General features: G+C 55.2%; 2 protein-coding genes across 2 annotated transcripts in view; both read left to right on the top strand.

The window, feature by feature from the left end:
- Positions 1 to 1,874, top strand: part of BUB1B (BUB1 mitotic checkpoint serine/threonine kinase B) — a 79,835-nt gene extending 77,961 nt beyond the window's left edge. The window contains exon 25 of the mRNA XM_059059002.2: positions 1,785 to 1,874. Within this exon, the coding sequence (XP_058914985.2) occupies positions 1,785 to 1,837 (53 nt within the window). The 3' untranslated portion in view covers positions 1,838 to 1,874. The remainder of the gene's footprint in view (positions 1 to 1,784) is intronic.
- PAK6 (p21 (RAC1) activated kinase 6) lies at positions 1,812 to 25,930 on the top strand. Its single transcript, XM_059059005.2, has 9 exons — positions 1,812 to 1,900; positions 13,311 to 13,519; positions 14,388 to 15,026; positions 20,825 to 21,322; positions 21,446 to 21,579; positions 21,946 to 22,072; positions 22,173 to 22,298; positions 22,778 to 22,912; positions 24,337 to 25,930. The coding sequence occupies exons 2-9, from the start codon at positions 13,316 to 13,318 to the stop codon at positions 24,502 to 24,504; spliced, it is 2,031 nt and encodes a 676-aa protein (XP_058914988.1). The 5' UTR covers positions 1,812 to 1,900; positions 13,311 to 13,315; the 3' UTR covers positions 24,505 to 25,930.
- The last annotated feature ends 89 nt before the right edge of the window (positions 25,931 to 26,019 follow it).

Below are 26,019 nucleotides of genomic sequence, written 5' to 3' on the forward strand. Positions count from 1 at the left end.
ACATCAGGGCTTTGGATGCAGCCAGACAGGATGCAGGCCTGTTTGGGGTAGTGAATTCCCACTGGCCACTTCAGCTCTGTTTGGTGGGAGCCTAGAGTAAACTGTGCATAAGCAATTGAGCCTATAATGCAAATTATTTATCCATAAATTGCACTGATATGTCTAAAGAATCCGTGAATAAAAACAATACATGGCAGTAGTGACCTCAGTAACTAAAGTTTGAGGTACCCAACAACGACAAAAATTCCTCCACTTCCTCCTTCGGGGCAGCCATTTGGGGTCTAGATATACTGAATTTCCATGCCTGACTCCCCTCAGTACTCGGGTGGACACAACCCTCCCTGGGGACCTGGAAGTCTTCCCACTTCCTTGTTTGGGGAAGAGACAGGCGGCTCCTGCCCTTCTCCACAGCATATAAACACAGGAGAAACCACCCTCCAATCCAGAAGCAGCAGGGCAAAGGGCAGCCCAGAGTGAGCCACTTGGGACAGCCATCCTAATCCTAGGCCAGGACACTGCTGGGGACAGCTAGGAGATGCTGACTCTGGAACCGTGCCTTATCCTCTGTTTGGGGGTGCAGGGCTCCTGGAAGCTTTCTTTCCCTAGAGGTCCCTTACAATCCTGAGGCCAGAGGGCTCTCAGAACTGAGCAGGGTCTGACAAGGGAATTGGAATCTCTTTAAATCCCACTTTTCTGCCTGCACAAGGGGGCTACCCCAAGACAGCTGTAGGGCCTTGTCGCGCGATGGGACAGGACAGGCCAAGGTGGTAGGTTTCAGGATTCCAGCCGGGCTCTCCAGGGTGGGAGGGTGGGACGCGCCACCCAAGTGTGCATCTGCAGTGCAAATTAAGGAGCTCATTACACAGAGGCGCTCGGCGGACAGTCCAGGTCAGGCCTCTAGGCCGCAGCCCAGGGTCCGAGGGGCCACGTGTACGTCACAGCGGGCGGCCGGGGCCGGCACCGGAAGGCAAAGGGCCGGCGGGAGACGGAGCCGAGCGGGTAGGGGGAAAGGGTTGAGAAAGGGGGCGCCCCTCGGGCAGAGAGGCTCCTGGCCGCGGCCCCTGCGCCCCTCGGCGGCTTTTCCCGGGCTCTGCGTTCGCGGCGTCCTACCTGAGGCCACACCCCGAAATCAAACTCGCGGCAGGTGAAGCCGGCGCTGCACAAACATGTAAGCGCGGCCTCTCCTCGTCGTTCCCGGCGCCTCCCGGCGGAGGGCGGGCCGGGATCCCGCGGCCTCTCCCAGAGCTCCGGGGGCTTCCCGCTCGGCAGGTGGGTGCCCCGACCACCGGGGTGCTGCGAGCCCTGCTCGGGTAGGGGCCGGGACGGGGGACAGGCCTCCCGCACGCGCGGCTCCCGGTTCTCGGGTGTTCATTCCCCGAAGTGCGGGGCCGCCGGCGCGGGCCGAGGGGAGTAGGCGGCGCCGGCAGCGGACCTCGCTCCGCGTGGGCGCCCGGCCCTCGCGCCCAGGCTGGCGGGGGGCTCCGTCCCAGAGGGCGCCTCACTCGGGTGGCCGAGGCGGGGCCGGTGGCCGCGCTGGGTCGGAGCTAGGAGAGCAGAGGGGCCGGAAGCGCTGAGTCCGCTGTCCCCTCGTCCCCGTGTGCCCTGCGGGGAGCCCGCCGCCTCCGCTCGCTCGCACCTGAGAAGGTGGCTCAGGCGGAGGCGGGCGGGCGGCCGGGTGCGGCGCGGGGGGTGTTTCCGAATGCTCTGGATTCCGGCCAGTCGCGAAATCCGCGGGGACACTTACTACATCGGTCACAATTAATTTCTGACCTGTTTCCACCCAGGCCTCCGAGGACTGGCCCGCGAAGGTCCCCAGTTCCTTCTCTTCGGTGCCTGAGAGCTCTGCCCACTGAAGAGTGAGGAGTCCGGAGAAAGAGGAGGCAGGGAAGGCGGCCCAGAGGTGAGTGGCCGTGGGAGGGTGTCCAGGGGCCCTCTCGGGACGTCTGTGAGGGACAGGCTGGGACAGTGGGCGGCCAGGTGGCCCTCCCGGGCTGGCACGTTCTCGGTACTGTTAGGCAGTGGTCCCTACTAGGTGCCATTTCTCAGTCCTTAGTGGATGTGCCTTGTTACTTCACCCGCCTCGGCCCACTGGAGGCGCGCACGGCTTCAAATGCCCCGCCCTGGCTCCTGGCCCAGCCTCCGCCTGTCCTCCTGTCTGCTGCCGGTCAGGGCCGAGGCAGTGTCACCAAGGCCAGTGCACTACATTCTTGTTTGGGAAAGAGGCTCCCAAACAGGAAGGGCAGGAGCAGGCCCAGCCAGAGGTGCTGCTGGGCAGATCCCAGCCTGCCGTCAGCTCATTCCCCAGCTGTCCAACCTGCTAAAATCTCTCCAGCTTTGCCCACACCCAGTGAGTGGTATCCACCCTGGGAGGGAGATGCTGCTGGGAGCGCCAAGGGCTAAGACATGACGAGTTCCCAGGGTGTAGGCTGCGTTTTCTGTATCTTTCCCCATTCTGGTGCGAGCTCTGCTGTGAGTTCTCCTCAGGCCATATATAGGACAGTGGTAGAGAACACATTTGGAACCAGAAAGAGCTGGGTTCGAATTTTGACATTTTGCCTTTGATTCCTTAAGCAAGTTGCTTTACTTCTCTCCCAACTTTAATGTCCTTATCTATAACATGGGGGTGATCATGCCTTCCTCATAGGGCAGTTGTGAGAAGTCACAACGATAACTGATAAAGGAGAACAGCCCCAGCAGGAGGCTACCTGCCTAGCCTCCAGTTTGGGGAAAGGTTAAGCTCCCCGAGCCCTCCTCTCTTGCAGAACTTTGAGAATGGTCTGGCTGTGTGGCAAGAGATTGTGGAGGACATTAGAGCAAAGCAATGGAAATAAAGTAACGGTAGAGGGTCCGTGCAGGGTGGGTAGTAAGGTGGCCCCAGAGAAGGGGCCATTTCTGGAAGGGAATCAGCTTTGGAAGCAGAAACATCAGCGTGCTCTGTACACATCACACGGCTTCACCTGTCCATAGGTGACCCTGGACACACTGTTACCACCTGCTCAGCCTGGAGCAGAGAGAGAGACTCTGGCTTGAGGTTTCCAGTCCTATCTCTGCCCAGAGTAGTTGTGTGATCTGGGGCAGGTCGTTTGACTTCTCTGGGTGCACTAGGCATGGTGCAAGAGCTTGGAGCTTGGATTTGATTCCCAGCTACACACTCACCGTATCAGACAATTACTTCTCTCTCAGCCTCAGTTTCTTCACTTGTAAAATTAAGCTCATAAAACCTACCTCGTAGAGTCGTGACCATTAAATGCACTAGTGAAAGGCACCTAGTATAGTGTCTGACACATGCTAGGCACTTTATACACGTGTATGTGTAGGTTCCCTTTCTCAGCTCCTCCTCCCTCTCCCCAGTCACTTGCCATTCTTAAAACGCACACAGCAGCACACAGCAAAACAGGTTTGGCCCATGTCACTGCAGTATTGTGAACTTGGAGTGAGGAGGGGAACAATATAGTGATACAGAAAGTTAAGGTCTGTAAAAACATAATCTTTTTGTGACTAGGGGACTTAATCCTGTGACTTGGGGACTCTGGAGATTCTTTCTAGCTAGGCACTGAGGACTCGGTGATGAGGTCTCGAGCCTCTATATGTGGAAACTGTTGAAAATCTGAGGTAGTGAAGAGGTGCCTGGCCTGCAGCTCTCCCAGTCTTCACTCCTCCCTTGGAGATTATGCCATGCCCAGGAAACCCCAGTGCTGCGAACTGGGGAAGTGGTTAGGATTCCAAGTACAGTGAACAGAGGTCAGAGGGCTGCTCCGGCTTGAGCCGCTGCTGGACAGCGGCAGCACAGCACTTGCAGGCTGGAGCTGGGCCCAAAAGGCAGGCCTGAATCAACACTGACCTTCCCTGGCTGGCCAGCCTAGCTCTTTGGCCTCTCATTCAGCTGGAGTGTTGACACAAGTGATTGAATGAGACTTATTATCATATTCTTTTCAACAACAGCCCCATTATCTTTCCCCTGGGGATTCACTGGGACCTGTAGTGTGGGGATGACAACAAGGTGGGGAGCCCAGACATTTTGGTGTGTTCTGTGCACAGTGCCCCCTGCCCTGCACACTCAGCTTCTCTCTGGGCCACTCGGGTGCATCAGAAGAACTTCAGGGTACTGCTCTACATCCCGGGGATGCTCCACACTTCCACACAGCGGCCCTGGGCAGATCTGAAATAGTGCCTGTGGGCAGTGGCAGTAAGGGCCACAGCCCTTAGGACCCATCCACAGCCCTAGGACCCATCCACCCTACAGGGGACAACTGGGCAGAAGAGCAAAGGAAATTCTCTTCAGGCCCTTCCCCTGGTGTATTTCTAGGGGACAGGAAGAGTGCTGGGGTGCCACCTCTCATGTCACGTGAAGAGGGCAGATGGCATGCCTGCACCCCTGGTGGAAGCTGAGGGAGGACAGAGCTCAGCCCCATACGAAGGATGAGCTGTGAGGGGACAGAGAGACAGAGGGCAGGGGCCTCCGAAAATGGGAGGAGCCCCCCATCACTGAACTCATTGGAGCAAGGCGAGCAGGGCGTGGACCGGCTCCTGTCGGGAATGCCACCGAAGGATTGAAAATTGGGCAGGGGCGAAGGGGAGGCCATAGCCCATCAGTAAGTCCCACAGGTGGGTGGCGCAGGTCAGGGTGGGGTCTGGCAACATCTATTTGGAAAAGCCAGCTGAACTGCACGAGAGCAAGGATTTTGTTTTGTTCACCATGGTCCCCAGAGCCTGGAGCAGAGCAGATGCACAACAAATGAATTTATCAAATAAGTGAATGAATAATATAATTTCATATTTCAACAAACTCCAGAAACTAAAATTTGAGAAAGATCTTCCTAGCTGATGAGAATATTCCAATGAAAGACTGGCTTCTGTCCAGGATAATATCAACCAGGGACTTCGAGGCACATTCCTCTTCAAGGAAGGGTGTGGGATGATGGTTCCCAAAGGGCGTTATGAAGAGGTTGGGCAGCAGACCTTGGGGTGAAAGGGCCCAGCCCTGGAGGTGGCAGGGTCCTCCAACAGCCCCTCTGTGACTGGATGGTGGCAGTAATGGGGGTACCTTTGTAAGTGCTCTAGGACTCAGGGGATTACCTCTATCTCGATGTCACAGAGCGTCTTGCGTGGGTCTGAGAATGACAGGCTGGGGTGGTGGGAGGTGACAGCTAACTGCAGCCTTGTTCACATCTGGATCAGATTAACAGGGGCATTCCCTTTCTTTGCTGCTCCACTTGGGCAAATCACTTAATCTCTGTGAACAAGGGTTTCCTCATCTGCATAATGGGTACAATAATAGGCCCACCTCACCGGCTTGTGGCGAGGATTCTGTGTGTGAAATGCTCAGTCCAGAGCCTGGTGCTTATACTAGGCACTCCCTGAGTGAAAATTACTAAAAATACCCAAAACAGCCCCTCCAACTAGGATAGATGCTGTTTCTTTCCTCACTGTACCTGGAGAAGCTGGCCGAAGTGAACAAGTCCATGCCCCTGTTGGCCCCAGAAATGCTGAGGCTTAGAAAGGAAGAGTGGGCCAGAATCACAAGCGGAACTTAGGAACGCCACGCCCCAGGTCCACGCTGAGCCCACACTCGACCCTGACAAGCCGACCGTGCCTCCCTCAAGGGGAGCCTAGGCGTGCACCCCACTCTCACTCTCTGGCCCTCAGAGGGAACAGGGCCCCAGGTGCAGCTGCCTTCTCTCTTCCCACTCGTCTGGAAATGGAGGGGAATCCCACCAGCCTCATCCTAACAGTTTACATCCCAGAACTCACACAGCCAGTCAAATCCTGCTCCCCTCAGAGTGGCTGCAAGCTCCTTCAGACTTGCTTCCTGGAAACCACCTTCCCAGCCTGTAGTGCGTTCTTGTGAATCCCTTCAGTGGGCTGAGTGTCCTTTCCTTGAAAGGAATTCGATGTGTGGGAACAGGCAAAACTCACTGGAAGCCGGGTCTAGGCGGCAAGGCAGCCTCATTGGACACCAGCTCTTCTGGTGAAAAGCAGAGGCCACAGGTTAGGAAAACACTTGATGCTGGCCCAAGATGGGCCCCAAAGTTGATTCCCAAGAGGACTTCTAGAAGTCCTGGAGCACGTCTGCAACAGGCACTTTCACTCCCAAGGGTCTGCCTCAATTGGCAGTGCTCACTGGAAAGTCTGTGCTCTGGTTTGAGGTTTAAGTGCAGAACTCCATGGTTCTGGTTGGGGAACCAACAGCTTGGTGGCCCTGGAGCCCCAGGCCCTGGCAGACAGATGTCTCCTCCCCCAGAGGAAAAGCAGTTTGAGGAGGTGACCCACCCAGCACAGCTGTCTGCTGTCCCTGTTGTAGACCCTGGACCAGCTGAGCCACAGTGCCTGGTCTGGGGGCCCTCACCACCCAGACCCCATGGCACCGTGGAACACTGGCATCAGCCACAAAGCTCTGCCCACCACTCCTCAAGCCAGGTCTGCTGGTTGCCTGACTTGAGGCTGAGACCCTACTGAGGGGACATGGACCTGTGCTGGAGAAAATACTCTCCTGCTGTTTCTGCGGCTCTTTCCATGTGTGCCAGGCCCTGACATCACAGCTGCCAAGGCAAGCTCTTTAGAACACCGCACCCCCACCACTGCAGGGCAAAAAAAACACAGACAAACAAGCCCTGGTTCCAAACAAAGTAAGGGTCAGCCTGCAAGTCAAGACAGCGCCAGTCTCCCTTGGCCTCTGACTCACAGATCAGCCCAGGAAAGATCCTAGTAATCTTGGTTGAGGGAGCTGGCCCTGGCCCAACCCCTTCTACACAGACTGCCCAGCCCCCTTCCTGTTCACAGAGACTCCTGGGAAGGAGATTAACAACAGCCGGAGTCCCTCTGAGCGGGCATGGTGGACAGAGCAGGGCTTTGGAACCAGATCTGGGTTTAAACACCAACTCGGTCATTTCCTGGTTCTGTGACCCTGGGTAAATTATTCAGCCTCCCTGAGCCTCATCTGGATTTGTAGATAATAATAATAGCTCCTACCTCCCATGCTCGTTGTGAGGATTAAATTAGTTGGTGCTTGGAAAGGGCCTAGCATGTAGTAGTAGGTGCTCAAGAAAAGTTACTTCCCTTTCTCTCTGGAGTCTCCTGCTCCTCTGACATGATAGTCCCACCCCTCAGTGACCCCAGGCCTGTGGCTCCCTGAACTCTCCCACCAGCTCCACCCTCAGTTTTACTGGGTGTGACAGCATTTCCTCTAGAAGCCTCTGCCAGGAACTGACCTGCTCCCCATCTGCCAGGCTCTGGCTGGAGGAAGCAGCCTCAGCAGGAGATGTGCGGTGGGGTGGGGTGGGGTGGGGTGGGGTGGGGTGGGGTGGAGGAGCTTCCTTCTAAAGCTGATTGGGGCAGGGCTCTCCCCTCCCCTCCCCTCCTCTCCCCTCCCCTCTCCTCCCCTCCCCTCCCCTCCCCTCCCCTCCCCTCCCCAGTGATGGGCATCCTTCTCTTGTCCAGTCATGGGCCAGCCTGCTGGCTGGAAGGTGATGTCCTCGGCTATTCTCAGAAGAGGAATGTTCAAAGCATTCCTCCATCGTAAAGGTGCATCCCAGCCTGAGAAAGATTCCTCAGCACCTCCCCACACTGCGTTGGGGTGAGGTGTCAGAACAGATGGGAGGGGCTCAGGCAGCAGAGGTCACCCTGAGCCAGAGCTGGCACCCTGCCTCTGCCCATTTCTACTTCAGTGGCCAAGGTGGTGCCCTGCCTCTGCCCATTTCTACTTCAGTGGCCAAGGCCCACATCGTTTCTGTCAGGCTAAGCAGAAGGAAAGGCAGGGACTGGCTCTCTGAGGGAACAGCAACCTCCTTCCTCCTCCAGAGTACCTTCTTTAGGGAAGGCTCTTCCACTAGGTGAGTGGAGTGTGGATGCAAAGAGGTGGTGCTTCTCGGATGGCAGTTTTAAAGGCGGGCATGGCCTGATTTGATTTAACCTCACGGCTGACTCAGCACCCCCTCTCCCTCAGCCCTGAGGTCCTTGGGCTTGTCAGAAGGCAGGAAACTGGGTGGAAGATGGAGACCTAGGAATGGCAAGTGAGGGCCCCTGTCTGGGCATTCGTGTGTGTGTCCAGGACATGGAGCTGGAGGGATGCAGGGGATGCTTGGGTCTCAGGTGATTGACACCCAGTGACCTGGCAACATTGGATAGTTAAGTGGGTGCGTATCTCTTAGGAAACTCAGTGCTCGTGGATCACTCTTCTTTATTTAAAAATATTTTGTTTTCTTTAGAAAGGCAGCCCGTCATCTTTAAGGAAAGTTCAGAAGAGTAGAAAGATGGGGTAGGAGGAAGTCACCTGGAACCCCACCAGTCAAACACAACAACAGTGAATATTTTGCTGTATTTCCTTCAAATATTCATTATATTCATACTGCATTTACAGATTAGTCTAGGTGAACTCTTTAGAAAGAATTTCCTACTCCTAACCTAGGCCTGCTTTGGACAAAGAAAACCTTGATAGTTTAATTTGTCCTCGGGACCCATGGGTATGGATAGGTTTGGGCCCCAGCAGGTCAGGGGCTCCAGGAGAGCCCATCAGATTTGGGCTCTCCATAGTCACTCACACCAGATCTGGGGCAGGGGATGGCCAGACTAGGGGTTACCCTCTCTCCTGCCCCCTACCATCACTCCCACCAGCTTTATTATTTTTAACTTTCACATTTAGATCCAATTAGTTTGGGAATATGATATGAATTCATTTTTCCATACTCCTTTTTTTTTCATATGGATATCTAATTGCTTCAGCTACATTTATGGAAAAGATCATCTGTTCCCTACCATATTGCAGTGTCACCTTTGTCATAAATTAAGTGACCTTATGTGAGTGGGTCTATTTCTGGATTCTCTCTTCTGTTCCACTGGCCTACTCATCAGTCTTTGTGCCAATTTCACACTGTATTAATTGTGGTTGCTTTATAATAAATCTTGATATCTAGTAGTGTAACCCTCCAACTTTGTTCTTCAAGATTGTTTTGACTATTCCTGATTCTTTATGTTTCTCTGTACATTTTAGAATCAGTTTGTCAATTTCTACCGAAAGAAGTATGCTGGGATTTTGATTGAGATTGCAATGACTCTGTAGGTTAATTTGGGAATAATTGATATCTTTATAATATTGAGCTTCCAATCTATGAACATTCTTTATTATCTTTAATGTTTGATATTTTTCAATGTAGAGACCTTGCGCATCTTTGATTAGATGTATTCCTAGGTATCTGATATTTTTAATGTAAAGTGCGAAAGGGTGTCTGAGGGGTTTTTCCCTAATAACACTTCTGACAGCAAATGCGAGGGTTTTTCTCCTCCTGAGATCATTTCTCCAACTCTCTGATACCAACTGGGTGTTCAACAATTCAATATGATTCTGAAACTAACTACCTGGATTAGCACAGACTCCTCAGGCTCAGCCCCACAAACTGCCCCCCACTTTGGACTCAGGTTACAAGGCCCAGGTACCCCCGTACCTCTGACCAGCTGGCTAATAATTGAGGTTCCCACGACCCCCTCCTCACATTTGATAATTTTCTAGGATGGCTGGTGGAAGTCAGGAAGGCACTTTACTATTACCAGTTCGTTAAGATGCAACTTAGGAACAGCCAAATGGGAGAGATGCATAACGAACGCATAGGGCAGGGTATGGGGGAAGGGTGCAGAGCTTCCACGCCTTCCCCAGACGCGTCACCCTCTCAGGACCTTGAGGCGTTCACCAGCCCTGAATCCTATCTCTGAGGGGTTTTTATGGAGGTTTCATTAAGTAGGCACAATTGATTAAATCATTGGTTACTGATGATTAACTCAATCTCCAGCCCCTCTTCCCTCCCCAGAGGTGGGAATGGGGAGGCTGAAAGTTCCAACATTCTTGTCACTCTGGGGATTCCAAGAGTTTTAAGAGCTCTGTGCCAGGAATGGGGGGCAGGGTGTGGGGTGTACAAAGACCAAACGTCTATTTCCCATTGTACCACAGAATCTTTTTTTAAATTTCATTTTCCACTTGTTTGTTGCTGGTATGCAAAAATACAATTTTTTTTATATTGACTTTGAATTGGGGACTTCTAAAATTCACATTTAATCCCAAAATTTGTATGTAGATTTTTCTATGTACACAGTCATATTGTCCCAGGCAGTGTTGGCCTCACCATGGTTTTGGGCAAGTCCTGGCAGCCTCCCTTTAGGTGTGGATTTCCCGCTAGCTAAGTGGCTGGCTCTGATTTCTAAATCTCTACTCCCCCTCCCCCAAAGCCTGATCTCAGTTCATTGCTTCTGTCAGCTCTCCACCTCCCCTGTAACCCCTGGATCCTAGGACTCTGCACTGTCCTTCTTTCTCCTCAGGCCCTTCCTGCTGCCTGTGGGAAGAACTTATTCTGGAATAGCTGTTAGGATGGACTCAGGAGGGGCATCCCAGAGTCATGTAGACCATTTGCTAAAGATGCTTTCCAGGAACTTCCCTGGCAGTCCAATGGTTAAGATTTCATGCTTCCACTGCAGGGGGCGAGGGTTCCACCGATCCCGATCCCTGGTCGGGGAGCATGCTGCAGTGCAGCCAAAAACAAAAAAGATGCTTTCCCTGTGCATTCCTGCAGCAAACTCTGGGCCTTTGGGTGCGGCCAGGGAGTTGGGGCCAGGGATGTTCTGGTGGGGGGAGAGGGAAGTATTAGCCACCTCTTTTGCAACTCTAGGCTGTGTCCCTACACCTCCAGAAAGGTTTACAGAGTGGGGAGGAGAGTGAAACCATCAGTTGAGCTAATCCAGAGATAGAGGGTCTGTCAGGACAGAACTGCAGAACTGAGACTCTTCTGTAGCCAAAGACTACAGGGAGGAGGTCAAGCTTTACCAAGCCATGAAGAGTCTATGTCGTGGAGAGGTGACGAGGGCCCCAGAACGAGAAATCAGGCATGACCCCTGCCAGGTGACTCCAAGAGGACAGGAGTTGGGCATCACTGCCAGACTTGGATCTGCTCACGTTCTGATGTCTGCAGGGACCTGAGCTGAGAGACAGGATGCACGGAGAGGTAACATAGCAAGAGAAACAGCCCCTTTTTTCTGGGAATTCGCTCACTTAACACTCCCTAAACTCTGTGCGTTATTTTTTATTAACCGCATTCTATAGAAGAAGAATGCTGAGGCTCAAATCATTTAGGTAACTCGCTCAAAGTCTCCCCAAATTAGTGGAAGACTCCCTGCAACTCACCTGTAACTCAAACAGTTATACTTCATTCCAAAGTCCTTGGTCCTTGGGGCTCCTGCATATGTGCCTTTGCCTGGTGGGAATGTTTGGTAGATTTCCTGAACCTCCAGGTCCCAAAAAGTGGCTGCCATTCCAAGAGGTATGACATGGATTCAGATTGATTCATGCTTGGTGAATGCCTAGAGAAGAGACTTGGCTGTTTGAGCCCCCTGCCTTCCTGAGTGACACCAGCTGCCTCCCAGATCTGTGACCTGCTCCAGAACCTGTGAAAGTGACCAGGAAAATTCTCTCTCCGTAGCAGGAACAAAAAGAGAGTGCCAGGGCTTCCCTGGTGGCACAGTGGTTGAGAGTCCACCTGCCAATGCAGGGGACACGGGTTCATGCCCCAGTCTGGGAAGATCCCACATGCTGCAGAGTGGCTGGGCCCCGTGAGCCATGGCCGCTGAGCCTGCACGTCCGAAGCCTATGCTCCGCAGCAGGAGAGGCCACAACAGTGAGAGGCCTGCCTACAGCAAAAAAAAAGAGAGTGCCATGACACAGATCTATCCAGTTCTGTAGATAGATGAATGATCCAAGCATTCAATTCAAGAAACAAACATGTCTTGTTGAAACAAACCTAGAAGTGACTTTTCCAGCTGACACAAGAGCCCACTGAGTGTCCTTAGGCACCCATTGCCCCACACAAATGCACTGAGCTATTCTGAGCCACTTCAAATACAATAGTATTCTAGTGGGTATCCCCAACCCTGTCTTCTATGTGGTCCCAGCCCAGGGCTCCCTGAAGGTGAAGCCAGAGCAGCACTTTGGAAGAGTCACTTTGCCTCCTGGGTCTCCAGTCTCCCTCTCTCAGATCTGCATGCCGGTGTCACTCAGAACTGTTGTTAGAGCTTAATAGGGCCTAATGCAAACCCAAACCAGCAAAGCGAGGGATGGAGGTTTGACTGCAGGTGATGTTTTGTACAATCAGAGTTCTGAGACCAGAGAGAAGGGGACCCAGAGGGAGGTGGGCTTTCTCTTCCTGGAGAGCTTTTCCCCTAAGATAGCTGCCCTCACCCACCCCAGCAGTGCCCTTAGCTCAGGGCCTTTCCAGAATTAGGGCCCTGGCCCTGAGTACCTGGGGACCATGAGGGCCCTTTTAGTTTGGTCCCTGATGGGGCAACATGTCTCTGAATCAGCAGCTTGACTTTTTATGAAGTTGTATGTCACATTAACATTTTTTGTTTTTGAACCATCCTGGGACAAACCGGAGTTGACTGTGATAAAAGAAACAAACAAAAAAACCCCTTTAACGAACAATTGGATTCAATTTGCTAATTTTGTTTAGGATTTTCATTTATGTTCAGAAGTGAAATTGGTTCAAATTTTCCTTTCCTTTTACTATTTTTTAAAATTTATTTAATTTATTTATTTTTGGCTGCGTTGGGTCTTTGTTGCTGCACGTGGGCTTTCTCTAGTTGCAGAGAGTGGGGGCTACTCTTTGTTGCAGTGCGCGGACTTCTCATTGCGGTGGCTTCTCTTGTTGCAGAGCACGGGCTCTAGGCACGAGGGCTTCAGTAGTTGTTGCTCACGGGCTCTGGAGCTCAGGCTCAGTAATTGTGACGCACGGGTTTAGTTGCTCCGCAGCATGTGGGATCTTCCCGGGCCAGGGATCGAACCCGTGTCCCCTGCATTGGCAGGCGGATTCTTAACCACTGCGCCACCAGGGGGCTTCCTTGTACTATTCTTATCTGGTTTAAGAATCAAGATCATACTGCATAAAATGAGGTTGCCAGCTTTCCTCCCTCTTCCCCACCCCCCTTTTAATTCTTCCATGGTGGAATGTTATTTGTCATGGGCTTTGGATCTTATAAAAACACACCCCCAGGGTCTGCCTCCTCAGCAGGGGACTTGGCGCAGATGAGAAGACAGACACCTCTTTTCCTCCTTTGTAGTCTGTGTTGGCTTATTTATGGGGCTTTTGCTGCTTCTGGGACCGCTCTGCGGGGAGCTAGCCATTTCCCTGAGGGAGTAGGCCTGAGAGGTGGGCCAGTGCAGGGGGTTGAAGCAGGGGAGGGAGCCTGGGGCCCCAGCACCCACTGCGGCCACCTGTCCTTCCCGGGGCCAGGCTTCTGTGAAGCCCCCTCTGGAACTCAGTCTGACCCTCCCCACGCAGGCACCATGTTCCGCAAGAAAAAAAAGAAACGCCCTGAGATCTCAGCCCCACAGAATTTCCAGCACCGCGTCCACACCTCCTTCGACCCCAAAGAAGGCAAGTTCGTGGGCCTCCCCCCACAATGGCAGAACATCCTGGACACACTGCGGCGACCCAAGCCCCTAGTGGACCCTTCACGCATCACCCGGGTGCAGCTCCAGCCCATGAAGGTGAGGCGGGCATTAGGGATGGCGGAGGGGGAGGATTCAGACTATCCCCCTTCACAGAGGGTTGCTGGCAAGACCACACAGGCACCTGAAGAACCACCTGATTACCAGCTATCAATTAGCCAGGATGTCTTCATTCCCTGCTAATCAGCCTCTTGTTCTCTCCCTGGGTGACCCAGGGAGGAGGATCCTGGGGAGTTCCTCTCCACAGGGTGGTAGGGTTACCAGATTTAGCAAATAAAAATACAGGATGCCCAATGCAATGTGAGTTTCAGATAACAAATAATCTTTAAGTATGTCCCATGCAAAATTTGGACCTGCAGCCCCTGTGGGGCTGGGGGCTCTCACAGACCCGGGGGATTAAGTTATGTGGGTCAGGAGGGGTTGATGCAAGAGGCTGATAGGGGTTGGGGTCAGGGTCCTGTCAGGGTTTGGAGGCTACAAAGCCAGTACGTGTGGAGGAGAGCCCTGGACTGGTGCGTGTCCCCTGGAAGGCCACACACAGATAGAGCTGGAGAACGGCAGCGGGCCCCAGGCAGGGCCTGCAGTCTCCCCAGCTCCCAAAGCTCAGCTGCCTGCACCATCAGGCACGCTGGATTGAACGCCATGGCTACTCACCTGTCTGCCCTGCTAGACTGTGGGCCCGTGAAAATGAGGCTTCTCCCTGTATCCGTCCTCCAGCACAGGCCTGGCCCGCTGTGGGCCCTGGGAAGGGGCTGAAAAATTAAGAACAGATGGATGACACAGCAAGCGAGGTCCATGGGTGCTCCTCCCCGAGGCCCCCCGGGGAGACTCTCTGACCTGGTCCCTGCCCAGCGCCCCCTCCCTGCCATGACAGGAGGCTCACCATGCTCTTCCCCCTCCCCTGCAGACAGTGGTGCGGGGCAGTGCGGCGCCCACGGACGGCTACATCTCGGGGCTGCTCAACGATATCCAGAAGTTGTCAGTCATCATCAGCTCCAACACCCTGCGTGGCCGCAGCCCCACCAGCCGGCGGCGGGCACAGTCCCTGGGGCTGCTAGGGGATGAGCAGTGGGCCGCCGACCCGGACATGTACTTGCAGAGCCCCCAGTCTGAGCACAGGGACCCCCATGGCCTCTACCTCAGCTGCAACGGGGCCGCACCAGCAGGGCGCAGGCATGTGCCATGGCCTGAGCCACAGAGCCCGCGGGTCCTGCCCAGTGGGCTGGCCACCAAGGCACAGTCCCTGGGCCCCACCGAGTTCCAGGGTGCCCCGCAGCGCTGCCTGCAGAGCTCCCCAACCGGCACCTCGGCCTCCACGGCCGCGGGCAGGCGGGGGCCCAAGACTGCCGGTCATGGCTCTGAGGAGGCCCGGCCACAGTCCTGCCTGGTGGGCTTGACTGCAGGCAGGCCGGGAGGGGAGGGCAGCCCCAGCCCTAAGACCCTGGAGAGCAGCCTGAAGCGCAGGCTGTTCCGAAGCATGTTCCTGTCTGCTCCTGCCGCCGCCCCTCCAAGCAACAGCAAGCCAGGCCCTCCACCACAGAGCAAGGTAGGTCAGGCCGCGGCCCCTTCTGGGGCCACTCTTGACAGGGCAGGGAGCCTGGCCCGGCAGCATCCACTGGGGACACAGGCCCTGCCCGGCCTTCCCCACTTATAGGGTGGGTTGGGGGAAAGCATGAGGTAAACAGATCATCAGCTGAGGATTCTACCCTGAACCAGCTGAGCCCTCGTGCTCCAAAGGCTTCGCACGTGTGAGTCAGATGTTGCAAACCAGGTCGTTTTCCAGGGGCCTCTGAGGGGCTATGGTACGCCTCGGCTGACATTCCTGCCCTCTGGGGTGTGTCTAGGCAGACCACACGGGGAGGCAGGCACCCCTGAAAAAGCAGCACCTTTAACCACAATCCCAGACCCTCCCCTGCCCCCAGTGCCCAGCGACCCCACCCAGGCCCCAGCAGAGGCAGGTGCTCCAGCCCCGGGGGTTGGGGGGCAGGGTCTTTCTGGCTCCCTTTTCTGATCTTTTTTCTGCCTGGACCCCCAGCTTGTCCCAGTGCTCTCCTGAGGTCATGCACAGCCTCTCTGCGCTGCTTCTCCCACAGGCTTATGTTACCCCTTCTCTAGTGAGGATTCTTCCCTCCCTCCCTCCCTCCCTCCCTTCCTTCCCTCCCTTTCTCTAGTAGTTCTTGCTTTGTTTGACATTCCTGTAATTATTTATTCTTATACTGTGTGCCATATGAAAAGCTAGAGGGTTGAATTTGCCTGGGTCTGGGAGCAACAGGAGAGCTGACTTTTGGCGTGTGACAGCCTCAAATGCACATATTTTTCTTGTAAAAAAGGAAACAGTGAAGGGAGCCCTAGTGGTGACATTTTTTGGCAGGCCGAGAACATTTTTGCTTCTTACATGCCCTGTGACATCCTGTCCGTGGTGACAGTAACACCCTTTCCCATTTGGCAGATGAGAAGACTGACTCAGAGAGCATGGGACAATCCCCTGGTGTCGTGAACGAGTCAGCCAAAGGTGGGAGGGAAGGCTTTTCCATGAAGGCATCTTTTAGCTCCTCCCTGAGGGTCAGGCAGAAATGAGCTTAGGCTGCAGCACAAGGGTTGTAAGTCTCACCTAAGAAACCGCCACCGACAGCGGCATGAGTAATGGAGTCCCCCCTCCTGGATGGCGTCAGTGTGTCCAGCCCAATCGTGGAGGGGCGGTGGGGGGTTGAGGGGTGGCCTGGACCCTCAACCCCATCTAAGTCACTGCCAGCCCAAGGCACACAGGGAAGGTTCTGGGCTTTGTGCCCTCCAGTCTCCACTGGGACAAAGGACGGTAGGCTGGGATCCCCTGTGGGGCGAGGGCTTTAGGGAGGAACAGATGAGACATGGCTTGATATGCCCGTGAGAAAACATGAATGCCTGTGAGCTGAGGGGTCTCTGGAAAGCTGTGCCCCTGGGGAGACATTCCCCAGAAAACTAAGGTGGGAGCAGGACACTGCACCCTACCAGGAAGTGCACTTCGAGAGTCCTGCTGGGGTGGGGGGTGGTTTCAGGGATTTGGAGAAAGGGGGTGTCAAAACTGGTATGCATGGTCCTGGGCTCCTGCCAGCACCCCACAGCAGGGGGCAGGCCAACCCCCCATCCCTGCACACCCACATAGCACCTACTGTGGGCCACTCCTGGGGGCTGTACAAGGTCTCTCCTGCACCTGAGGAGGCAGGTGGTGCTCATCCGGGGCTCAGAAACACCACAGTTCCAAATCCAGGGTAGTGGTTTCCTTCTTGACCCCCTGGGCACACCTTTCTAGATGGATGTTCTCAAGCCAGGCCTCTGAAAGGCGGGGCTGAGACTACCCCACAACCGCTCTGGGCCAGGGCTTCTCAACCCTCTACTATTGACGTTTGGATCAGATAATCCTTTGTTGCAGGGGCTCTTCTGGGTGTTGAAGGATACTTAGAAGCATCTCTGGCCTCTACGCACTAGATGCTAGTAGCACCCTTCAGATGGAACAACCCCAAATCCCTCCAGACATTGCCAAATGTTCCTTGAGGGAAAAAAATCACCCCCAGTTGAGAACCACTGCTCTCAGCAAATTACCATATGGTTGGGAAGCATTCAGTTTCCTCCTCCTCCCCCAAGGCCTGGGCCCTGGGAACCCAGACCAGGCCAGCAGCCAGCCCTCCGCACTCAGCACATCCCAGAGGTTGGCTCTGGACACTCACAGCAACTCCTAAAGCAGCAGTCCATGCACTAGTGCCCTGGGAGGGCAGGCCACCAATGGCCACAGCATGCCAGGTGTGGCTGCAGGAGGGTCTGTGACCCTAGAACTCTTGTACTCAGCCCCAGGCAGCTTGGCCTGCACTCACTCGCTTTGGCTAAAGAGCAAAAGGAGACCTCAAGTGGGGACAGAGAGGGAGATCTAGAAGTGGTCCCACTTAGCGGCAGAAAGGCCACATCAGAAAGACCTCAACAATCAGCAAACCTTGGTTAAGCACCTACTGTGTACCATGTACTTGGTTACATGCCAAGGATCCCCAGTAGGACCACTGCATAGGGATCAGAGGTTAAGCTGACCAGGTATGAAGTCTGGCCTTGTCCCTTACTGCTTAGTGACTCTAGGCAAGTTACTTTAACCTCTTTGAGCCTGTTTCCTCATCTACCAATGTAGATAATAATATTACCCATGCGCTAATAAAACAATCCACAGGGCTATGAGAATTAAATGAGATAATGCATTTAAGGCCCTTGTCAAAGTGGTAAGCCCTCGATAAAATGGCTTTAGTATTTCTTAAATATTATGAAATGGCCTCTGCCTGGGCGGCGCTAACAGAACAGCCTCCCGAGCCCACAGCTGGAGAGCCTGGCCCTGTCTTCTTAGCCTGGTAAGGGAACATGAGGCATCATTGTAACTCCATGTACAACTCTTCTTTCTAGTGGCTTCCTGCCCAAGAAGGGGCCTCAGTCACACAAGTAACTCCAGAATTAATCCAGAGCCCCTAACAATTAAATCCACCTTTTGTCCCCCTTTCCCTTTCTTGGGAGTGGTTTAACACATTTGCTCTGGTCCTTTCTTGTGGTTACTTTAAGTAAAATCTCCCTTCTTGTGGAGACAGGCAGCAAGGCCCACAAAGGGACACTTGGGACCAGACCCTGCTGAGGTGAAGACCAAGCCTGGCCCGACCACCCCCGTGTCCTATGTCCCATGTCCCAGGCCACGTCAGTGCTGCCTGCCCCCCCAGATCCGTCTGCCGTTTCCATCCACCTGCTGCAGCCTCGGCCCCTGAGCTCAGCCAGCACCTGCAGCAGGGTCTCCACAGGGGCCTCGACAGCAGGTGGGGAGCAAACCCACCTCCTCAGCCCCTCTGCATGACTTGTCCCCACCCTCCCCGTATCCACTCATCCTCAGAGCAGAGAGCTCATGCAGGAGGCCGGGAGGCCAGAAGGAGAGGGAAACTGTTTTACTGCCTTCCTTAGAAATCCAGAGTGGAGAGAGGTCAAGGGCCATGAGAGCAATCTCAAGAGCAGCTTTAGAAGCTTTTCGGATCCCCAGTCTCTGCCCAGCCCCACACAGATGCTCAGAGAGCACATTTTCTGTGTTAGGTCGGATGCCTTGCAGGCCAGCAGGCAGCCTTTTCACAGAGCCTTGGAGGCTGCTACCGGGTGACATCTCATGGTCCTTCAGCCCTGGTTGTGGCCTCACAGCCTTGGTGGTGGCCATGCTCCCTCCACCCCGAGTCCCAGCCCACCCACAGTTTCCCCAAGGCCATGGAATTACAGAGCTGCTCAAATTGTGGTCCAAGGTTCCTCTCACATCAAAAGCCAGGGGCCTTGCTAAAATGCAGAGTCCCTGCCCTAGGGACCTACTGAAGCCATTTCCAAGGCCAGGGAGTCTGCATTTTATCCAGCTCCCCAGATCACTGTGCCTTCATAGAGGAGACTGAGGCTCAGAGAGGGGGAATGGCCTAAGATTCATCACAAGTCAGAGTGGAGCAGGACTGGAACCCAGGTCCTGACCCCCCAGTCTGGAGTTCCCACTGCTCCACCACAACAGAGTAGGGAACTTGGGGGGGCGGGGAGTGAGGTTGGGTGCTGCTGCTGGCGGGGACAATCCATTTCCTGCACAGATGTGCTTGCTGGGAGGGGATGGAGTAGACCTGGCAGTCCCGGCAGGTTTTCCTGGCTCCTTCACCTCGAGGGCTGAGCACGAGCCAGGCACTGCCTGGCAGAGGCTGGAGCACACTCAGTGGGCCTGCAGGGCTGGGGGTGGCAGAGCCTGCCACAGCATGGCTCTCTGCCAGAAGAGGCACCGTGCACATGCCCGATCCTAGGCAAGGCCAGGGACTGGGATGAGGGCCCTGAAGTCTAGGGGGGAAGGGGTGCTGAAGAGGTTGAAAAGGCTCTGGCTGAGCCTGGTAGCACCCAAGGCCCAGATTCAAGCAGCCCAGCCCAAGCTGAGTGCTTGAGTAGATTCCCTGGAAGCTGATTCCATTTTGAGGATGAGGACCAGCACCCTCTGGGCACCTAGACAACCGCCTGTGAGATGGGCTCTGAGATGTTCCGGGGAAGGCCTCTCTGCAGCTCCTCAGGTGTCCCCCGTTAGGTCGCATATGGCCCTCTCCAGGTGGTCCTTTTATTTTTTATTTTTTTGGTTTTTTGTGGTACACGGACCTCTCACTGTTGTGGCCTCTCCCGTTGCGGAGCACAGGTTCTGGACGCACAGGCTCAGCGGCCATGGCTCACGGGCCCAGCCGCTCCGCGGCATGTGGGATCTTCCCGGACCGGGGCACGAACCCGTGTCCCCTGCATCGGCAGGCGGATTCTCAACCACTGCACCACCAGGGAAGCCCCAGGTGGTCCTTTTAAACGTACACAATCCCTGGGAAGGGTCCTGCTGCACTTCGCCAGCTCCTTGGGGAAACCCAGGGATGGGACCCTTTCCTGCTGGGGCTGCCCGGAGGGCTGGGCCTGAGCAGGACTCACTGGGGACCCAGCCTGCAGCTCAGTTCCATCTTCCCTCTCTCCCTCCCTCCTTCCCTCCCTGCCAGAGACCAGAAAGATAGGCCCCCTGCCTTCTCTTCCTTCTTGGGGGTCATCAGCCAGGAGTTCCATGTGGCTGGTGGAGGAGCTGCTCTGGAGAGCCCTGAGGAAACCCCCTCACCCCTGGCCCCAAGGCTTGGGTTTGGATGGACCTACCCTCCTGATTCCAAATCTCTCTAGCACCAGATCCCCAGCCCAGGAGACACCTGAGGACCCCCCAAGATGGTAACATGGCTCTGTGGTCCTCTGTTGGGGACCTAATCTCACTGCACAGACACGCAGACTCCCCGTTGTCAGGAACAAGCAGGACTATCAGACTGCAGCCATGGCTTCCCTGCCCTCTCCTGGGAGTCAGTCACAGCTGCCTCGCTGCAGCCCCCGCACCTATGCCCAGGGCCTCTTCTGCCCGCATGGGCCCTTGGGTAGGGTAGCCACAGTTGTGAACACCTCTGACCCAGATTGCCTCCTGGTGGCCTCCCTGGGGTCTGGCTGTCAGTCACCCAAGGAAGAAATACAGGCCCAGGACACCCCAGGGACTCGGCTTTGTCTTCGCAGGAAGGACAGTGTGGATATAAAGAGCTGTTGTTTTGTCTGCTCACCTGGGAACACTGGGGGTTGACTTCTCAAGCAGGACTATGGTTTGGCTTCAGCTCCATTTGAAAATCTTTGCTTGCAGCACCTCCCATATTAGTCTGATGCCCAGCCCGGCTCTGCCCAACCCTGCCAGTGTCCAGAGGTCACGGCAGCCACCCCCTGCCTCTGGGAAGGGTACTCCAAATGCTCCCGCAGCCAAACCCTTTTCTGTTTCTTCCTTTCTCCCTGCAGCCCAACTCCTCTTTCAGACCACTGCAGAAAGACCGCCCCCCAAGCCTGGTGGCCAAGGCCCAGTCCTTGCCCTCAGACCAGCCCGTGGGGACCTTCAGCCCTCTGGCCACCTCGAATACCAGCAGCCCCCAGAAGTCCCTCCGCACAGCCCCAGCTGCCGGCCCTCCTCCAGGACGGTCTTCCCCGGCAGGCTCCCCCCGCACCCGGCATGCCCAGATCAGCACCAGCAACCTGTACCTGCCCCAGGACCCCGCAGTGGCCAAGGGTGCCCTGGCTGGTGAGGAAACGGGCGTTGTGACACACGAGCAGTTCAAGGCTGCACTCAGGATGGTGGTGGACCAGGGTGACCCCCGGCTACTGCTGGACAGCTACGTGAAGATCGGCGAGGGCTCCACGGGCATCGTCTGCCTGGCCCGGGAGAAGCACTCGGGCCGCCAGGTGGCTGTCAAGATGATGGACCTCAGGAAGCAGCAGCGCAGGGAGCTGCTCTTTAATGAGGTGGGAGGAGAGGGCGTGGCGGGGCATTTGGGACGGGCATTGATGGCGGAGGCAGGCTGGACGTCTGCAAGCAGGGGCAGTGGGAAGGGTGCCCGGCACTCAGGCGTCCCCTCCTGCCCCCAGGTGGTGATCATGCGGGACTACCAGCACCTCAACGTGGTGGAGATGTACAAGAGCTACCTGGTGGGCGAGGAGCTGTGGGTGCTTATGGAGTTCCTGCAGGGCGGGGCCCTCACGGACATCATCTCCCAAGTCAGGTGGGCAGCTGGGAGGGCTGGGACCCAGCGCTGGCTGTTCCCGCCACTGCCCTGGCAGGGATATTAGGCAGCCTCGGGCCCGGATGATTGGGGTGCCCGTCATGTGGTCCTGAGCCACCCTGCCCACCCCCGTCTGTTCGGGTTAACCGGCCCAGGGGTCTCAGGGTGGTGGGGAAGACACGAAGTCTCCAGGCTAGGCCCAGGCCTGTTTCCACCAGGGCTCTGGCCTGACTGGGCTCCCACACACATCGTCCAGGAGCTGTGGGGCGCCCTACCAGGGGCACCTACTCTGCGCAGCCCGTCTGCCCTGCAGCCCCGCCAAAGCTAACATGCTCTTCCGCTGGTGGCCCTGCCTTCCCCGTCCAGGCTGAATGAGGAGCAGATCGCCACTGTGTGCGAGGCCGTGCTGCAGGCCCTGGCTTACCTGCACGCCCAGGGTGTCATCCACCGGGACATCAAGAGCGACTCCATCCTGCTGACCCTCGACGGCAGGGTAGGGACCTTCCCAACCTGGCACACCCACGACCCCACTTCATGGCTCCTCCTCCTAGTTCACCACCCACTCCCCTTTCTCCCTCTTACCCCAACCCCAGGTGAAACTCTCAGACTTCGGATTCTGTGCACAGATCAGCAAAGATGTCCCTAAGAGGAAGTCCCTGGTGGGAACCCCCTATTGGATGGCTCCTGAAGTGATCTCCAGGTGTCTGTATGCGACTGAGGTAACGGCTCCCTCCATCACCCAGTCCTCCCAGAAGAGGCTTGGGAACACATAGCTCTTCTACTTGTGGTCTCCTCCAGAGACCCCACCCAAAATAGCCCCGGTTGTCGGGTTCCCACGTAGTCAATACCCTACCCCAACGTCCACGGCCCCCTTCCCACTCTTGGTTGGGTCTTCTCTGGCCTGTGACTTTGCTGCCACAAACTGGTCCCCAAATGTTCTCCCCCAAGCACAAGGGCAGGTTGGGGTATGGCCAGGCTCCCCCATGTGTGGTGGCCTTTCTAAGAAAGTGGCTGACAGCTGTGTCCCTGCAGTCAGTGGTCACTCACGCAGGTATTAGCTGACCACAGGGAAGGTGACCAGGAAGGAGGCCGACTCACCAAGGAAACCTGGGACCAGCTGCTCCCCTCCCCCTGCAGCATGTTGCTACCTAGGGGCCAGACTCTGGCCAGTGGAGTCAGGGACATTCTCCTCCTGCAGGTGGATATCTGGTCTCTGGGCATCATGGTGATTGAGATGGTAGATGGAGAGCCACCCTACTTCAGTGACTCCCCAGTGCAAGCCATGAAGAGGCTCCGGGACAGCCCCCCACCCAAGCTGAAGAACTTTCACAAGGTCAGTCGGTACACAAGGTGTGACCCTGCAGGCCTCCCATTCTTCCTGAGGCTTCAAGGATCAGAGTCTGGGCTGTCAGGCCCAGCCTCTCCATCCCACAGAAACCAGAGGGCCCGGGCTCCCGGAGAAGAGGCTCCTCTTTCTCCACACAAATCCCGCAGCTTGGTGTGGAGCCTAGTCACAAACTCCCACGGTCACTCCAACAAGTTTCCACCTGCAGACAACTGACAGGAGCCTGAAAGAAGGGAAAGCAAGGCCGGCAGGAGTCCCTGATGTCCCGGGAAAGAATCTAGAGAAGTTAACTGAGCAGTAACGCCTCTACCCCATCTGTCAGGGGAGGCATGCCAAGACACAGTGTTCCCAGTCCATCACAGAGAATTGGCTTGCCCTCCATCAATGTACAACCTAACCACATCTGAGCCAGTTTTTCCCTTAAAACCAATGTGTGTGTGTGTGTGTGTGTGTGTGTGTGTGTGTGTGTAATGCATTTCTGCCAAATCCACCCAAACCCACAGTCCTTACCTGTGGGCACCCCCTGCTGGTAGCCAGTTCAGTACAGGGCTGCAGAATGGCACTGCCATCTGGTGGCCAGAGTGAGAAATGTCCCAGAGGGTTGAAGCTCTGTCTCTTAAGTGCAAAATAGTTCTGTAGCCCTGCTGGATGGGAGGAGAGACAGGTAACACTTTCTGAGACAGCTGGTCCTTGGAACCCACACTCCTGACCCCATAGACTAGCAGATATTTCTAATTGGCTAATTCCCCAGAGGATGCAGCCTTCCGTTACAGCCTAAGACTCAGCCTTATCCCAAAGTATTGACTCAAAATGAACCAGGGTAAGCCCTTGACTTAGACTCTAAGGCTTAGAGAAATAAAGGAATCTTCTTTTTTCAGGTCCCACTTCGTTCTTTTCTATTTTTCAAAACACTCCTTCCTCCCTGACCTCTTTTTTTATCTTCACTAAAGCCCTATGTAGGAGACAGGGAAAGCACATTTTATCATTAGCCCACTTTACAGATGACAAAACTGAGCTCTAGAGAAGAGTACAACTTGCTGGAGATTAGGGATAGACCCAGGACTGGATCACTGAGTACCAATCCCGTGCCTCTTTCCACAGAGCCTGAACACTGAGAGCCCTGAGAAGCAGCGTGGTGCGTGGGCTGTATTTGGAGCCCAGCTCCCCAGCTCTCCTGGTATCCTAATTCCATTGCTCACCAGCACTCCCTATAGGTGACCTGGCCACCTTTCCTGGACTGATGCTGACTTTCTTTACCTACCTGATAGTCCAGAAAGTACTGAGCCTGGGAGGAACCAGGAAGTAAGAAACAAGAGAATTTAAGACTTTCAAATGACAGTGGGGCCAGGCAGATTGGGTCACCCCAAAGTGGCTGCAAACTGTGGCTTCCTCTCACTGCCCTGCCTCCACAGGTCTCCCCAGTGCTGCGAGACTTCCTGGAACAGATGCTGGTGCGAGACCCCCAGGAGAGAGCCACGGCCCAGGAGCTCCTGGACCACCCCTTCCTGCTGCAGACGGGGCTGCCCGAGTGCCTGGTGCCCCTGATCCAGCTCTACCGTAAGCAGACCTCCACCTGCTGAGCGCAGCCCCAGAGTGCGCCTGCCACCTGTGCCCACAGGCAGGGGACACTGGGCCACCAACTTGCCAACAGGGCATGGCTGCCTGCCTCATTCTCTCAGTATTCTCTCCAAAGATTGAATGTGAAGCCCCGACCCTGCCCTCCTGCCCCTCAGCCCACTGGGCCAGGCCGGACCTGCCCCTCAGTCACTTTCCCTCCCAAGAGTCCCCAGTTGCCTTTGGGATGATGGAGACCCCTTCTGCAGGATGACCCTTTGTTATTTGCACAGGGATATTTCTATGAAACATGGAGACCAGTGCTTCTGGCCACTGTGGCCAACACAGCAGTAAAGGCTGCTGCAGTTTTTTTTTTTTTAAGTAGTAGTACACGAGCATCCCAGGTCACCCAAGAGGCAGACTGCCTGTCTTCATCAGGAAGCTTGCTGTTCAGCTTCAATTCCAAATCCTGGGGTCTGGAAGGTGTTTATTGCCTGACTCCATCTTCCTCCCTTGTGTCTGACTTCCTGAAGGCACAGTCCCACCTGCATCTGCTTCCCGACCCCCTTGTGCTGACAACACACCCCCTGCACAGCCCGCACCCAACTGTGAACAGCCTGCTCAGAGGCCGTGAGGGGGAGGGGAATTTTCTGGGTGAAAGAGAAAGAAGGCAACTGGTGGTAAAGTGGGCTCACTTTACAGGATGCGTGTGTGCACACGTGTGTGTGTGTGTGTGTGTGTGTGTGTGTGTGTGGTGTGGAGGAAGGTCACCCACGGCTGTCTTCGGTTAGGCTTCTCCATCTTCTGTCCCACTAAGCTCTGCTCTGAAGGTGACATGCTTCCTTGGCCTGGTTTCCCACCTCTTAAGTCCGGGGGTTCTACCTGACCAGTGAAGAGGTCTGTATTGAGTCGAACACATCCTGGGGGCCTGGCCGGTTTCCGAGTTTCTCCTGTACTGTGCAATCTGAGAGCCAGGGACCAGAATGGTGAGGGAACAAACTTGTTTTACCTGTGAGCTTCATCTCAACAACCAGGTCATCGGGGACCCACTCTTCTTTTGTGTGCTTGGGGGACCTGTTCTTTTCAAAATCTTGGTCTGGGGGAGGTGAACCAGCTCTCGATTCCATCATGTCACTGGAATGGGCACCCCATTTGTGCAAACCACCTGCCCCTAGCTGCCTCCTCAGACACCTGTCTCCTTGTCCTCCTCCCCTCCCCACCTTTAGGGCTGTTGTGAGACAGGGAATCCCAGGGAAGAACTCCAGGTGTCTAGACCCTATCTAGATAATATTTTTAGATTCCTCTATCCCTAGTGGCCTGCTTTGGGGCAAAAAAGAAAACAAAAATTGCAAGGACTTTTTTTAAGGGTCAGAGTTTTAAAAACAAAAGCATTGTCCCTTTTGTGAATTGTTTGCACTTGTGCCTGTTTTAAATTAAACTGAGTGTTCAAAACCTCTGGCCTTCCTGTTGTCCCTGGAAGTGGAGCCAGGCTGTCTTCAAACTGGACACACTGTAGTGGGTGTCCAGGGTGGCCCTCCCTC

The sequence above is a fragment of the Kogia breviceps genome, chromosome 3 (assembly GCF_026419965.1).
Source record: "Kogia breviceps isolate mKogBre1 chromosome 3, mKogBre1 haplotype 1, whole genome shotgun sequence".
Taxonomy (NCBI): Eukaryota; Metazoa; Chordata; class Mammalia; order Artiodactyla; family Physeteridae; genus Kogia; species Kogia breviceps.

What these genes read in the sequence shown, in the direction of transcription:
- PAK6 (XM_059059005.2), top strand. Translation starts at nt 13,316, where the DNA reads ATGTTCCGCAAGAAAAAAAAGAAACGCCCTGAGATCTCAGCCCCACAG. An exon ending in TGCAGCTCCAGCCCATGAAG is followed by an intron (nt 13,520 to 14,387) that starts GTGAGGCGGGCA and finishes CCTCCCCTGCAG; the next exon opens with ACAGTGGTGCGGGGCAGTGC. An exon ending in GGGAGCTGCTCTTTAATGAG is followed by an intron (nt 21,323 to 21,445) that starts GTGGGAGGAGAG and finishes TCCTGCCCCCAG; the next exon opens with GTGGTGATCATGCGGGACTA.